Below are 16,939 nucleotides of genomic sequence, written 5' to 3' on the forward strand. Positions count from 1 at the left end.
GACTTTTTAGAATTGAGATGTAATTGACACATAGCATTGTATTAGTTTCAGGCATATAGTATGGTTCAATACTTGTACATACTGTGAAATGATCACCACCGTACATCTAACATGTCACCACACGGTTACAGATTTTTTTCCTTGTAATGAGATCTTTTAAGATCTACTGTCTTAGCAGCTTTTAAATTTGCGACACAGTATTGTTAACTCTAGTCACCACGCTGTACATTACATTTCCTAATTTTATAACGGTGAGTTTGTACCTTTTGACCCCTTTCATTCATTTCAGTCACTCTCTGCCCCTCATGTGTGGCGATCACCAATTTCTTCTCTGTGTCTATGCCCTCGGTTTCTTTTCTCTTTTAGATTCCACTTGTGAGAGCACATGACTTTTTTTTTTTTATTAGTCCACTGAAAAGGGGATGGTTAACTTAATTTTTTTTATTATTTTTTTAATTTTTATTTATTTTTTAAATTTCTTTTCAGTGTTCCAGAATTCATTGTTTATGCACCACACCCAGTGCTCCATGCAGTACGTGCCCTCCTTAATACCCATGACCACGCTCACCCAACCCCCCAGCTCCCTCCCCTCCAAAACCCTCAGATTGTTTCTCAGAGTTCACAGTCTCTCATGGTTTGTCTTCCCCTCTGATTTGCCCCAACTCCCTTCTCCTCTCCATCTCCCCATGTCCTCCGTGTTATTTCTTATGCTCCACAAATTGCCTTTCTCTTATTTCTTTTAGCCTTCATGCCCTCGAGGTCTGTGTTGTTATAAATGGCAAGAATTTGTTCTTTTTCATGGCTTCAATGATATCCTCTTATTCGTAGAAATCTGTTTCTTCCTTACTTTTCACACTAGGAACCCCAAACCTAGCAGCTACTTGGGTCACAATTGCTTACTGATGGCTGTGGGACAGCTTTCAAGTTCTGACTTTTGGGCAGGGCTTGTTGACCTTCATCATGATCGCCTGGGAAGCTTTTAAAGTATCCATTGTCCATCTCTCTTCCTGTAAAAATAGAACCCTCGTGAGGACAGGGACCTTATCAGTCTTGGTCATTTCCGTATCTATAGAAACCTGTGTCAGATGCAGAGTAGATCACCAGGGACATTTTGTTCGATAAATTTAGTTTGGTGTCTATGTGGACAATGTATAAGTAGATGAATAATGAAAAGAACTATGAAAAATAATTTTTAAAAAATGAACAAGCAGACTTTCTAAGGCTGGTGAGCAGCAGAGCAAGGTTTCACCTACGTCTGTCCAGTTCTGAAGCCTGCCCTTCTTGAGAAAGAGAGAGAGATGGGGAGGTTAGGAGGGCAGGGGTGAGAGTAAATCCCAAGAAGACTCAGCACCAAGCACAGAACCCAATGCAGGGCTTGATCCCATGACCCGAGATCATGACCTGAGCCGAAACCAAGAGTCAGACGAGTAACCCACGGCACCGCTCAGGCTCCCCCAGCACAGGTGTCTTGAGATGCTCGAGGTTTCTACCCAGTTCTGGTCAAGTGTGAGTAGTTGGGGCCCAACTCAGAGAGATCGAATAGCTGTGTTTTCACCCCTGTTCCCTGTCTTTGAGTTTTGACTATACGTGGGTTGATCCTGGTCCTAATTCTCACCTGTGGAAGTGTTGGGTAGGTATGTTTGAGTCTCTATGCTATGTATTTAAAATAATGACCATGACCCCTTACATTTGCATTGTTAGTGTAACCTGCTTTCGTGAAGGAGTCATGTGAGCTCAGAGCTGAGCTGAGAGGCAGCGTGGGCCTCAAAGAAGTCAAAACTGTTAGCAGCTCCCCACGTGTTTCTTTTCCCTCACTCCTAATACGGACACACTGGCCCACCTGTGCCTTCCCAGATGCCTTCCACTCTGGATGCTTCCGTTCCTTTCCTTCCCCTGGTGGTTCTCACCCAGCCTATGTTAAGGACAATGGGGCCGGTTCAGTTAATAACTCCCTATTTCCATAGACCATCTAAAGTTCGATGAAACTATAATATATAGCTCTGTTTAAGGAATGGTAGGCCATTCTAGCAAGGTAGGCCGATGGATGGATTCTGGCTAATGTTGTCACAACAGAAACTTTCACAGAACGCTTTCCAGGTGCTGGGCACAGTGCTAAGCATTCGATGTGTTCTGCTTCGTTTGGTGCTGTGGTGCCCTAGGAAGGAGGAAGTGCGGCCCCATTTAACAGATGAGGAAAGTTCAGGCAGAAAATTAAGGACATTGTTCAATAGCATGCAGAGCTGGCAGAGCTGAGAGGTAAACCCAGACCTTTTTGAATTCAGAATCCATGGTTTCTATACCAGGCCATTTTGTGCCCCCAGCCCTCTCCTGGCAGAAGGCAGATGATCAGGCAGGAAAGAGAATCCAGCCCTCACTCAAGATTGGTAAAAATTCTTAGTGCTTTATCATCAAGTCTCAGTTGTTCTATGCTAGAAATACCTTTGGCTCCTACAAGGGATCAGAATTCATGATGGATCATTTCAGACAAAGGAGAACTATGGGGTAGAGGGAAACACAGCGTGATGCTGAAGGGTTCTCCTGCGCGGCTTCTCTGCCACTTACACCTTCGTCATTTGGGCTAGTCGTGTGACCTTGCGGAGCCTCGCTTTTCTTCATAGAATCAGGATACTAGTAGTACCTACCTCAGGCACTTACGGTGGAAAACGAAGGAAATGTGTCGAGTAAAGGCCTTAGCGTCGCTCCTGGTACATCATTAGCATCTATTAAATTAACTGAACAGAGACAGAGGGAGAGACAGAGCATGCCCGAAACTAAAGAATATTTTCTCCAGGTCCTGATCCCCAGCAGATTTCACAGGCAACATGTCTTTAGTATGTGGATAATTCTGCACCTTGATTTTTGCTGTGAAGTATTCTTCAAGCTAAAAATTGGGTCAGAGTTACATTTTTATTTTAATAGTACTAGGCTTTCTTCAGGACATGGCTGCCTTTGCAGTCATGAATGCCTACAGGAGATTTTTTTAATGTCTTAGAAACATTTTGAAAGGCCTGAGTCATGAAACGGTTTTCTTGATCTGTTTTTCCCCAGCACATTCCTAAATGGAGGGCACGTAATCAAGAGACACCTTGAGACTCTTAAACACTAGGGATGATAATGAGGAGAGGGAACAATTTGCTCCAAAGTGCTTTTCCTAAAAAACAAATGTCAGGAGAGACTGGAGGGCCATTGTCAGAAATTCTGTAAAGATGGAACACAAACTTTAGCCTTTCTGTGTTCAGATCCTTAATTTAAAATTATTCTTGGTTTCTGCAGCCTGTGTATTAGGTCCTGCACTATCTCCTGGCCTGAAGCTAGTTTTCTCTTTAACAAAGATCTTCAAGAGGTCCGTTCATTAGAAGTACTAGGAGCAACTCAATATTGTGTTCGTTAAATATTTCTTTTGGAAAAAAAATGTTAACTGGCCCATTAATGAGGAAATGACCAGGCATTCTGTTTCATCCAGGCCCAGCTTCATCATCAGCGGGTTAATGGTCAAGCCTTCTAATCTACATCTTTACTCTCTTACAAGATTAAAAAACAGATAAACTTTTAAAAAGTCATTTATGGATTTGGAGAAAACCCCCATCTGGCCAGTCTGAGAAAATATAAATACATTTATTTTTTTTAACTAGTCAAGAACCTTATGTCAGTGCTTCTCGGGATATGTCCCCGGAGTACAGATCTTTTGAATAGTTCCATTGAAAGAGAGTTCTGTGGTCCAGTGAGTTGGGGGAAATTTTCCATGCTCAGTCTCTTCCTTGTACACACCTGAAGATTTACAATGTGCGGTAACATATTAGAAACTCTTGTAAGTTCTACACTAAAGGATCTTGCTGACCCTCATGTAAGGTGGTAATTCCTTTAGAGTATTTAACGTAAAACCCTGGTCCCTCTTAACATCATGCTACTATCATAGCATTTAATGCGTTACACTGAAATTATCTATTTGCCTGCCTAGCTCCATTAATCCGACCGTAAGAGTCTGGAGAACAGGGAGCCTTGTCTTCTTCATTCTCGTCTCACATTCCCACAATGTGAACACCATTCGGTAACAGGGTGGGTATTGAACACGGGGTTGGAAAGGGGAACCCAGCTGTTAATGAATACGGGTTGATGGCAAGGACGAGGACAGAGGTCCAGGGAAGAAGCAAGATGAGTTCCTTCCGCCCTTGGATCATATGAACCACCACCGCGTGTAGCCCAGCACCTGAGCCATTCGTCCCGCAGGGCATATGAATGTGACCACTTACAGGCAGGACTCTCCCGCCCGGGCAGATGTAAGGACACACATAGACACGTAGCTGCAGAGTCTGGTGTGGGGCTTTTTCTGATGATATGTATGAAGTCCCAAAGCCGCGACTCTTCTCTGGGAGACAGCTTCCCCTCCTCACACGGAATCATTTCGCTATTCCCAGTGACCGGTAGGAGGTTTTACGAGGCCTCTGGATGTTCTGGATGCCTTCCGTGTCCGCCAGTGCAGCTTCTCCAGCCTCCGTCCTGCCTTTGTGGTCAGTGACATTCTCACTTCCGTCCCAGCCCTCCTGGCTCCTCCCACCTTGGTCCCTTCAGTTTCTGGGAGTCTCAGCAGCTCGTTTCATCTCCTCCCCCCTGTCGCATGGGGGTTCTCAGCACAGCTGCAGGAAACAAGACTGATTTCCGACGTCCCCTGCATACTTCTGGGAGAGTCTTATTCCTCTCGTCCCCCCGTGACTTCCTTTCTCATCCCCCACCCGCAGACGTTCAGGTGTTTCTTCACCTGCTGGTTTCCACGTTGATTCTCCCCGCCTCCGTCTTAGGATGTGAGCTCACAGGTTCATGTCCCATACGGATGAAGGCTTTCAGCACAAACCCCTTCAGCTCTGTTTCTCTCCGTACCCTCACCTCCCTCTCTCGGTCACCAGGGCACGTGACAGAGGAGGTATCACCCTCGTCCATCTACCCATGCGATCTCACCATCCTGCCACCTCTGGGACCTTATTTCCTCAATTGTTCCTCACTCTCCAGTTTTCAATACCCTCGAGCCCTCTATACACTGCCAGTGTATGTTGGCCGCACACACGAACAACCACCCGTTCCTTTTACATTTTTTACATTTTTATCTATTTAAATTGCCACCCAGTCCCATGTTTTGTGTTGAGACTTCTCAGAAAACATCTTCCGTCAGACACTGCTGCGGGTTCTCATCCCCGAAATTCTCACCTTCTCACCGCTGCTGTCCTCCCACGGAGTGTTTATCAACAACTACTGTTTCCCATGCAGGGCACTGCAGGAATCATGCCTGAGAAGAGCCTACCCTCCCGTTCTCTCCGGGTCATCTCAAGTGCCCCTTCCTCTTTGAATCTTTAATAAGTCGTAGCTTGTTAGAGTGAGCCTTATAGAACAGGAAGACTTGGCTTCAAGTCTCGACTCCGGCATTAATGATGTAATTCAGAACGTCACGTCACCTCTCTGTGTAATAAGGACATATTTTAGGGTGCCCCCCCCATGTCTCTTCTACCATGTATTTTCTTTTTGGGCATCTTAAGGTCAGCAGCTGTCTTCACACTGTGTAGCTCAACCCTCGTGGAGGGCTCTCTGTAGCGCCTTGTTTCCTCTTGTGATAATCTTCTCTTTTTAGTTAAAAAAAAAAAATCAATGAAATTTAAGTCTGTGACTTGGATTCGTGATTTTAAAATCTTCCTTTTAGGGGCGCCTGAGTGCTCAATGGGTTAAATCTCTGCCTTCAGCTCAGGTCATGATCTCAGCGTTCTGGGATCGAGCCCCGCATCAGGCTCTCTGCTTGGCCAGGAGCCTGCTTCCCTTCTGCTCTCTCTGCCTTCCTCTCTGCCTACTTGTGATCTCTCTCTCTCTGTGTCAAATAAACACATAAAAATAAATGAATAAAATCTTCCTTTTAATTTTGCCCTTTAATGATGAAAATGGGAGTAGATGTTAAATATCTAGGCTTCTGCAAGTTTTAAAGGCAACACTTGGAAGTTCATTCAACTAGAAGAGCAAGTCTAGTAGGTTTCTGGAGAGATTTATACATAGGTGGCCCTTGGATAACAAGACACCCTGCCATAAAGCAGCCAGATTAAGGAGATTAAGGAGCCCGAAAACCAATGTGTAGACAACATGTGTGAGAGGAGATCGATTTCCTGTCACATTTCATGATGTCCGGGAACACTGAGAAATGGCTACCCCAGGATATTAATGTCACAGCATAATTAAAGCAGGGCCGCTGAGTGCAAAGTAGAAATAGCAGGGTCATTAACTACTGACAAGATAATCAACACATTATAGAACAGATTAGGGGGTTTCCGTACATAGAGTGTGGAAAATTACACAGTCAAGTGGGACGAGTTTTAAGGTGGAATCAAAGAGAGGGGCTAAGTATGGAAAAGGAGCCTCTGTTGAGTTGTTCAGGCTAAACTCAGTGTCAGCTGTCAATCCAGGAATCCTCAATTACTTTAAATATGAGCAACACAGGGTTGAGGCATCGGGTTTTCCCTTTCTCTCCTTTGAGGTATTTGTTGAAGGCTTCTGCGTTTCATGTCAACTTCTAGGGGAATGAATGGAAAGACTGGTTTGCACAACTGCTGGTTGCTGACACAGCTTACACAATGTAGCATTTGTGTCAGTGCATTCTTCTAGAACTTTCCTAAGGAATTAATCTCCTGGAGTATTGCTAGATTACTACATTAGTCTTCCTGGAACTGTGGAGAAATCTGAAAAGACAGCACAGGCATTCTTCCGCCATAGTTTTATTAATAAGCTTGATGAAGCAAGCACTGACTCCAAAGATTGTTAATAAACCTGAAAACACTACCTCCCTCCACACTTTCAGATTCCTATTCTTGGGAATATTTCCAAGTCTTGAAATGGCTACATTTTTAGGGAAACACTTCCCAAGTTCTTATGAGGCAACATTATTTTTTGATGTTCACGTTGAGATTCTCTGGGGATCCTCTGGTTTTCTGAGCTCTTAAACCAGCTAAGTATTTGCTGACCTCTGGAGTTGTGAACTCAGTTCAGTTGCTTAAATTGACAATGCGTACATTAATAAAAACTCTCTACTCTCACCCAGGGAAGAGTACCTTCTTTTGTTTGCATAGACGACCCCAGCTTTTTCTCCCTCTCTTGTGTGACTGTCTCTGGCAATTTTTTGCTGTATCTCTTAGTACCCACCTCTAGGAGAAGTCTCTCCCAACAGTCCCCAGTCTACATGCCCATGGCGTACCCCACCACACTGCTCATGGGCCCTGACTCCTCTGTTTAATTTCAGGTGACCTGTGTACTTATACAATGCTTAAGGACACACTACCATTTGTGGCCCACCTATTTCATCTTGGTCTTTAAACCAGGATGTTTAGTTCTCCCTTAGTTTCATTCCCCAGATAAGGATGGCCTAAAAAATGTATCTGAAAGGCAAATGCCAGGCCAGGAAAAAAAGTTTACAACATATATGACAAACTCTTAGGATATTTGATATATGAATTTACTCTAATAAATCAATAAGCAGAAGGTGAGCTAAGCAGTAGGAAAGTGGGCAATGGATATGTACAGGCAAGTCAGAAAAAAGAACTATTGCTATTTCAGTAAATACTTAATTGGTAGAGCATGCAACTCTTGATCTCGGGGTTGTGGGTTCGAGCCCCATGTTGGGGGTAGGGATTACTTGAAAATAAAATGCTGAAAGAAAGAAGGAAGGAAAAGAAGGAAGGAAGGAAGGAAAGAGAGAGAGAGAAAGGAGGAAGGGAGGAAGGAAGGAAGGAAGGAAGAGAGGAAGGAAGGAAGGAAGGAAGGAAGGAGCTACCGGAAAATAAATGCACAAACATATCCAACCTCATATGTAATCAAATTTTAAAAAATATAAAATAGCACATTTGTCTATCAAATAGATAAAAATATTTTAAAACTATAATACTCTGGAGTATGCTGTTTCTATTAATAATTATATTCATACTGTATACTCTTTGTATTCAGTTTATCAATTAAAAAATCTTTCAGTTTAGGCCCAAAATATGCATATATATGAGTAATTTCTCATGTCTCATATTGTAGAGTATTATCTATGAATACTTAAAATACAGGGGCATCTGGGTGGCTCAGTTGGTTAAGTGTCTGCCTTCAGCTCAGGCCATGACCCTGGGGTCCTGGGATCGAGCCCTATATCAGGCTCTCTGCTCTGCAGGGAGTCTGCTTCTCCCTCTCCTTCTGCCCTCGCCCACTCATGCTCTCTCTCTCATGTTGTTTCTCTCAAATAAGTAACTAAAATCTTTAAAAGAAAAAAATACACACACACACACACACACACACACACACACACACATATATATATATTTAGTTAGTTACTTACTTACCCCAGAGAGGTAAGGATGTAAGGAAATAAGGATTTTCATAAGCTCTAGTGTGAAGATAAATTGATATATCTAGATGATAACTCAATTTCATGTCTCAAAAATAAAGCTTCTAAACATGAATACTCTTTTGAGGGGGACATGCGGGGAGGGACAGAGGGAAAAGGAGAGAGAAAACCTTAAGCAGTCTCTATGCCTAGCACGGAGCCCGACACAGGGCTTAATCCCATGATCCTGAAATCATGAACTGAGCCGAAATCAAGAGTTAGACACTTAACTGACTGAGCCACCCCAGCACCCCACAGGAATACCTTTTGATGCAAAATTCTACTTCCCGGGATGCATCCTAAGGAACTAATAGTGGTTATGCACAAATATTTAGACACCAGTATTCATCCCAGCAGGTTGTGTAATACTGAGAAATTAGGAACTGCCCAATTATCCATCAATAGGGTTCGGTCAAATAGCTCGTGGCAGGCTGCAAGGGCATAGTGTTACACAAGCTTTAAGCCACAACCCTTCGTCCAGTCGAGGATCCACACTTTGCCTTGGGAATCAATGAAAATCAGGCCAAAAACTCTCTGTCTCAGACATGAGTAGAATGAAGACAGTATTCCTGCTTGGGTACCTGCTGTCCTCTCTTGACCCCAGAACTTTCCAAGCACAGGTGAAGGTCAGGACAAAGACCTAGCTTCTTCCAAGTTTGCTATTCAGTGACTGCACTGTGCCTGTTTTCTGGTAGAACCGGCATTCTATCTCCATCCCAGTGAGCTACTATGGCAAGAACTCCAGAGTGTGATGTCTGTCCTTGAACAGGACAGTTAAATTGGTCATTACCTTATATTGCATGGGTTAGAGAAGGGTTCAGCCAGGGAGCCTTCCTAAGGGAGGTGGGCCAGAGATAAATGGGCATCGATCTGTTTGGCCCACCTGCCTGCTGATAAGAGTATGTAAAATGCAGGAAGGCATTCACACCTATTTCCCTTCAGTGATAACGAGCGACTGACGGGATAAATATACACAACAGCGTCCTCTTCATTAGTGTGTGAATTAGACTCTAAAGCACTAAAAATCATTTTTATTTTTTTAAGATTTTATTTATTTATGTGAGAGAGGGAGAGAGGACACAAGTAGGGGAGGGGCAGAGGGAGAGGGAGAAGCAGGCTCCCCGCTGAGCAGAGACCCAGATGCAAGACTCCATCCCAGGACCCTGGGATCATGACCTGAGCCGAAGGCAGATGCTTAACTGACTGAGCCACCCAGGCGCCCCTAAAAATCCTTTTTAGTATCACTACCTTATCTTTGTTTAATGTTCGTTCTTCCAGAGCGTTCTCACATTTTCCATTTGGATCCTCTGTATTAATTGTGTCAATTAGGCATTGTGTCCTGCAGTGGGAAGACTCAGGAAATCAGGAGTCAGACAGACCTTGCTCCCAAAACAAAGGGAAAGGGAGTGAGAACAGGTGCAGATGAAAATTAAGGTGGGAGGTGTGGCTGTGGGGAGTTGAGAACATTCTTTCCTGCGGGCCTACGTGGATGCAGGGTCACCAGCTAAGGCAAAGAAGATCGTCGCTGAGGTGAGGGAAGGTGGGCAGGAGAGGATACTGGCTGGTTCCATACTCGCCAGCTTTTAAATGTAGCCACAATTCATGCAAGATTCGGGTTCTCCTGCCAGGTTACCAAAAACTCCTTATAAACAGACATAGGGCAAAAATGTCAGGAAGCTGGTTGTAAAAGGAGGTCAAAGACATGTTGGGTCCATTGCTATGAACTGAGGAGTTTCAAAATCATACCTTTCCGGGTTATTTTTTTTTTAATTGAGGTATAATTGACAGATAACATTATACTGGTTTCAGGTATACAGCAGAATGATTCAGAATCCCATTTTAAATACCCACTGCCAAAGGGAGAAAAGAGGCAGGTCTGTATAACGAAACGTGCTCTGCAGAGGATTTGGAGCGTGATGTCTCTTGCCTGGCTCTGCAGCTGGCCCTGGAGTGCCCTTGAGTCAATACCACAGGGTCTCTGGGCCTTCCCGGATTCTACAAAGTAACCGATTCTGAGGTCTCTCCCAGAGTCTCTCTTCTCTTTCCAGGGACCAAAAGATCCCAAAATAGCGCAGATTTCTGAAACCAGTGAGTCGAGAGATCTGAGTATTTACCACAGAAATAGCAATGAAAAAGTCCTGCTGTTTATCCACAGGCCTCCCGGAGCCCACCCTCCAGCCCAGAATGGAAGGTTCCCGGGAGCGGATGGGCTCAGGGAGGATAAAGCTGGAAGCTGCTCAGTCTTTGTTGCTTGTCACAGCCAAGAGTTGAGTTAAATCAGATGGGTCTTTTGAAAAAGGAAAAACAAAACAGATGGGTCTTTTAAGAAGAAAAAAAAAAGTGTTGGTCAGCTAAAGACTTATTTAAAAACACATGGTCATCCGGCCCCTTGTGGGATCTGAAGACCAAATATAGTGTCTGCAGGAGGCATGCTGCCACCATTCAGCAACTATTTCCCAAAACACGGCTGGGATTCTAAAAATGCTAGTCCCGCACTCGTTTCTCTAGAGGAAGCTCCTCTCAGCCTGTCTCTGGGGGTTTGTGAAGATTCCAACCCTTTCGCCAAGTGTCTTCATGTTGGAGTTTTTGTTTTGTTTCACTTTATGGTTCTGTTATGTTTAGAATTCTGTTACAGCTCGTTGTCAAGAAGGGAGATGAATCCGACGGCGGTAAATGGAATATCCTGCCATTGTGCACATAGCCCCGTAATGAAGGGCTCTGGGACTTCAGGGACGGGTTTATAGTAATTTTATGAATAATTATTCCACAACTCTGGAGTCACCATACCCAAATTTATGTGCCCACATGATTGCAAAGCAGTTCAACCTCAGCAAAAGAAAAGTTAAATTTAACTCAAAATCAGATACTCTGGTAAATCGTCAAGGTCCACCACTGGTAACCCGAACCTAGCTAGGTTTGTTTTGTGAACACGGGTCATTTATGGTATTGTTGGCATGGGGCTGAAATGCTTCTGTGTGTAGATAGAAGGCTGTTTCTGGAAACTATCATTCACATACTTATTATAGGCCCAGCCGGGGCTGTTCAATGAGTGAAGTAAGTGGTGGGTTAAGCCAGCAATCTGGCCAACTATGTCTCCTGAGCAGGCCACGAACACTCCTTTACAAGACTGTGAAAACCCAGTTAATTCAGCCAGGGTTTAGCTGTTTAATACAAATAATCCTTTTTAACTGCTCAACAAGGATTTGTGGTGATAGAGTCCACAGCTCTCCAGAAAGCTTTATTTCCTCCCCTCAGCAAAGTTGGGAAGTCCTTAAATGATGACACTTCATAAACTTGAAATCCGTAACCCCAGTCGCTTTCAAGGTTTAACCTGATCTGGTTTGGGAAAACAAGTTTCCGACATACTTATTTATCTCCTTTTCACTTCCTGGGTGCTTTCACCAGGAACTTTCGTGGAATTTTAAAAGCCTGGGGATAGGCTCGCCCTCTGATGAACACAGCCTTGTAGCTGAATTCCCACACAGTCCCTCTCCCCACCTACCGCCCCTCCTACCCCCCCCAAAATAACTGTAGAAGCCAATTAAAAGTACATGCAATGAGGAGAGCGTGCTCAGTTATTTTTTACAATCTGCTGCCCATTATTATGTTGTTTTGAAGGAGTCGATCATCCTTTTTGGAAAAGGAGAAAAATGTAAACAAAGAAAAAATTCTATGGCCCTTTGACAATTTGCAGGAAAGCGGGAAGTCGGAACAGTCAAGCCTTGATAATCTCGGGGATGATTGTTTAGCTCCAGTCTTTGTCCATCTTTCTTGTCTCTTGGCTCCTCTGCCTTCTGTTTCCAGGGCTTGAGGTTGTTAGAACCACCACCTGGTGACATACAGAGGCAGAGAAAACTGACTCCATCTAGTCTGCTCTTAAACCCGCAACAACTGTCCTATTCTGACGCGGGAGAAAAAGGGAGGTTTTGTCATCCACACCACAGTGTTCTACCACACCCCAGTGGTTCTCAGCCAGAGGTAATTTTGCTCCCCCCACCAAGGGACATTTGGCCATGTCTCGATGTATTTTTGACCGTCTCGACTTGGGGTGATGTTGCTGTCCAGTGGGTAGAGACCAGGGTTGCTGCCTGACGTCCTGCAATGCCTCAGAGAGTATATATTGGTCAGTTTGAGAGGGAGATGATGAGGGACACAGTGCAATAGTACCTCCCTTAGACAGGTGCTCCTGACTTAGTACAAATCTCCTAGAACTTAGGGGCAAATGAGATTTTTATAAATCACACTGTTTCAGTGTATTAAAGGTCTCAGTCCTTAGGTGCTGGTGACACTTTACAGTTTTTGTCTGACTAGAGAGCATTCATTGCTGAGGAACCCTATGTAGACTCACTTTGGAAACACAAATGGGCACTAATGGGAGAGCTATACAAACAGATGTGCAAACAAGTAATTTTAAATACAGTCAAGTCAGGATCAACAATATGATTTAACTGTGGGTCCTACTTAAAAGAGACATTGTGTGTGCTCATCTATCTCCAATCTCAGCACTATGGACGCTTTGGTGTTTCAGTATTGTTATTGGTAACTGTCAGTTGCGGAGGACTCTGTGGTGCATTGTAGGAAGTTAAGTATATATTCAGTGGCCTAGGAATTTTTTTCCAACCCCTAGAGGTATTCCACTGGCTTTGAAACACTGCCTAAAATGAAATAAACACTCTTTTTAAAAAGATTTACAAGCAAGCAAGAGGTTAATCCCTCAAGAATTTAGACTATGACCAGTTCCCTTCTTGTTACAGTCTTAACTGGACCTAGGGACCGAGTTCTGAACAGACCATGAGGTCTGGCTTTCCATTTTCCCTGTCTCGACCAGTCTTGGTCATTAGCTGGCCCCGTCCTAACTACCCTAGAATAACCTTTCCACTTCAAGGAGCTCTCAAAATGTAAGATGGTGGCCCCAGAATAGGAACTGATATTATCAGCATTATTAATAGCACAGTGGAAAATCTTGTGTGTTCCACCAAACAAGCTGATCTTGTCATGTTTCTTTTGTGTGTTGGAACGCTAGTAGGCAAGCGCCAAACCGATCTGGGGTTTGAGGCCATAGTTTGAATGTCAGCTCATAGCTGACTGCCTGTGGATCTCTCACAAGACAGAACAACGTGAGAGAATTCTAAGTGCAGAAAGAGTTCTAAGCTAGGAGCGACCTTGTGGGCCGCCCTTGTCCAAAGCAGCTTTAGCGTTTCACCTAACCCACTGTGGCCGTTCACAGATTGTTCGGGATCTTTGAAACGAGCCGGAAAGTTCTCTCTGTTGGAATTTCTGCAATGAGGAAACGTTATGTATCTGCTGGGTCTCGTTTGCTTGACCACTAGCTGTGTGTGACTACTGAGCACTTGAAATGTGGCCAGTGTGCCTGAAGACATGAATTTTTTATTTTTACTTAATTTTAATCTAAATAGCCAGATGTCCTCGTGGCTGCTAATAAACGATACCAATCCAGGAAACACTAGCTCATTCCACATCTTAATTATAGAAGTCCTGATTCCTTTTTCTTTTATTTTTCTCCATTATAAATATAACAAAATTAAAGGATGGTCGGAAAATAAAGAGGAATTCTGTTTAATACTCATAATTTCATGAGCCTAACGTAATTGTTCTATATTTGGTAAATTTTCAAGGTTTTTTTTTTTTTCTTCTAGGTACTTTTAGATGAGTTCAGTGTGATTTATCGTAGTTTGTTTAATTTTAACTTTATTATAACCAGTTTTTTTCTCCACTTAACATTATGAGAAAGATAGACTTTCATACTACTTAATAATATTCACAAGCTGTCAGGGTTAATGTTTGCCTATTTCTTAGCTTGCTATACCATAGTTTATTCATTTCCTGTATTTTTGTGTTTTGGGGTTGTTTCATTTGTTGGCTTGCTGGCTTATTTGCTTGCTTGTTTGGTTTTACGGTCATCATAAAATAATGCTAAAGTAAACATATGAGAGCGCATTGCTGTTTCTCCTTTTTAGAATCTGTCTGTTTGCCAAATGATTGAATCTTATGTAGGTAATGGTTTATATGGCGAATCATTTCGGCATCCCAGATTCATTTTGGAAAAACTACTTTTTCACCATTCAGGTGAAAAATAGACTTTGAAAATTGCCAAAAGGCAAGAAAGCCAGGACTGACTCTCTCTGCGGCACCATTTATTCAATAAATTAGGACACAGATTACTATTCTTTCTCTCCTAACAATAAACATTGCTGATAAAATATAACTGCATTTAGGGCTGATGACATAGACATTTGGGTTTACAAATGAGGAATAAGTTCCCAGGCTAAAATCCTGCAAAAAATCCTGCAAGTGGGAAACCCTGCAGATGATCTCTAGAATCTATAAGGATGAGAAAATTAACAGAGACAAAATTGTCCCTTGTAAGTATATACATAGTTCTTTCTATATTGTTACATCTCTAAACTAGCCTTTTCCTAATTTAAAGCAATCTAAATACAGTCCAAGTGAACTTTTATACATCTTATTCTTAGTAATTATTCTGAAGATATTAGCTAAAGACGTTTTATACTTTGCATGGTGGTAAACTGTCACATCATTTTAAAATTTTGAAATAAATTTTGTATGCTAATGGTTCTGATCCTCAGGAAAGAATTCCTGCTGATAACACAGATAAGTTGAAGACACAACATAATATTAGAATCCAAAAAAATCGAATGTTCTCATTATTCCCAACTTTAGTCTTAGTTTCTGTTCTATCTCTGTTTTTGTTTGGATTAAGATTTGTATTTGAGGGATTGCACATGGACTAAGTGACTTCATATTCATTATACGTCAGGCTACACATGCAAAGCAGTTTTATAAACCACAAAGCAGGGGCGCCTGGGTGGCTCAGTGGGTTAAGTGTCTGCCTTGGGCTCAAGTCATGATCCCAGGGTCCTGAGATGGAGTCCCGCCTCGGGCTCCCTGCGTAGTGGGGAGTCTGCTTCTTTGCTCCTCCCCTTGCTTGTGCTCTCTCTGTCTCTCTCAAATAAATAAATAATATTTAAAAAAAAAAAAACACAAAGTACAGTGAAAATCTAATACAAATGTTTGGAAAAGTACTCTTCGCTCATCCTGTCTATGAAAAGGAGACTTTAAAATAGGTCTGATGCAAAGAAATGCAAAACTTCCCTCCCCCTCATCCCCCTTTCTCCGGTGCAATGAATTTAATAATTGATGGTATGGATCTGGTTTTGTTTCGCATAGAAGAGTAAAAATGTTTGGCCTGATAAAAGAACGGCATTTAGGGCTTTTATTAGTGATACGGTCTAGGGACATATATCTTCTCTTTGGAAATGGAACATAAGTCTCCAGATGGCAAATGATGGGGACTTTGTTAACAATATGAACGAAGCACAGAGCCAGAAATTCATTTCCAAAAAATCAATACTGTTTGTACTGGAAATGTTTGTAAAAATGCCTGGAATACTGTCAACTCTCCATGCACTTTGTGGGTTATCTGGGGAAAACATTTAAAACTTGAGAGGTTTTCCTCTGCCATCTGGTTAACCTCTTGTTTTCCTCCTTCAACTCTCGAAAGAATGTGAGCTGATTCTGGCATTAATATACACAGCCTATCATTATGAGCTTAAGTCTGCTTAAAAAAGAATGGCAGTGATTTCAGGGTCCTGTGTAAAAGCTTAGCCATCACTCCTGCCATGTGACCCGTAGTTCATGTGGACGAGGAAGAGAGGCCTCTGTAATTTGCTTATGCATGCTTTGGGCTGAGTAAATCCCAGGTATAAGAATTTCTAATGCGCAGGAAACCAAATTCGTGGTTTTATTTTTCTGATTTACAGGTGGTTTTCATGAGCCTATGCAAAAGTTTTTGGGACTGTGGCCTGGTCGCCTTGGACGACATTACAATAGAATTGGGAAGCTGCTCATCTCCAGGTAAGACGGTTCGGGATTTAAGCTCTCTTTGTTTCCCTAACCTATGCCAGCATACCCTGTTTCTCTAAGATCACACCCAATACATTGAATCTGGGCTGGCCTCTTAGTTTTGTTTTTCTGGCCAGAAGTGCCCCCTCTCCAGATCTGTGTAGTAAGTTTTGGAATTTAGAAATGATGATTTTTTACGCACAGTGTGACAGTGTGCGTATGACTTGTATCGTCATCTGCAAGAGAGATAGTAATGGTAATACGTGCCTGAATAGTGGGGACACTACCTGCGAATTCCCCAGCCTAGGACCCAGCACAAAGTGGTGTGTTTAAGAAAAACACCTTCTATTGAAGTTACTGTTAGTTATTTTTAATGGGTCTTACATGAAGGCAGATTTTCCAGTAATAGTGATGAAATCATTATTATACAGACATTACACTAAACACGTCATTTTTCTTTTTTTTCTCTCTTTTTTAGAGAGTCAGGGGGGGCCGAGGGAGAGAGAATCTTAAACAAGCTCCATGCCCAGTGTGGAGCCTGTAAACATGTAATATTTAAATGATAATAAAATAAATATTTTCCAAGTGAATTAAAGGACAGTGGAAAGTGGACCAAGCATTGATGATAGTGACAAAACCAAGATGGTGGCTATGTGTTGGACATTCTTT

At 42.7% G+C, this 16,939-nt stretch overlaps 1 protein-coding gene across 2 annotated transcripts in view; it reads left to right on the plus strand.

Annotated features, from left to right (window-relative positions):
• MAMDC2 (MAM domain containing 2) overlaps positions 1-16,939 on the plus strand; it is a 142,482-nt gene that overhangs the window by 97,033 nt on the left and 28,510 nt on the right. For both annotated transcript variants that reach the window (XM_032866592.1, XM_032866591.1), the window contains exon 10: positions 16,189-16,282. In XM_032866592.1, coding sequence (XP_032722483.1) covers positions 16,189-16,282 — 94 coding nt within the window. The remainder of the gene's footprint in view (positions 1-16,188; positions 16,283-16,939) is intronic.

This window comes from Lontra canadensis, unplaced genomic scaffold (assembly GCF_010015895.1).
Source record: "Lontra canadensis isolate GAN:19392208 unplaced genomic scaffold, GSC_riverotter_1.0 scaffold31, whole genome shotgun sequence".
Lineage (NCBI taxonomy): Eukaryota > Metazoa > Chordata > Mammalia > Carnivora > Mustelidae > Lontra > Lontra canadensis.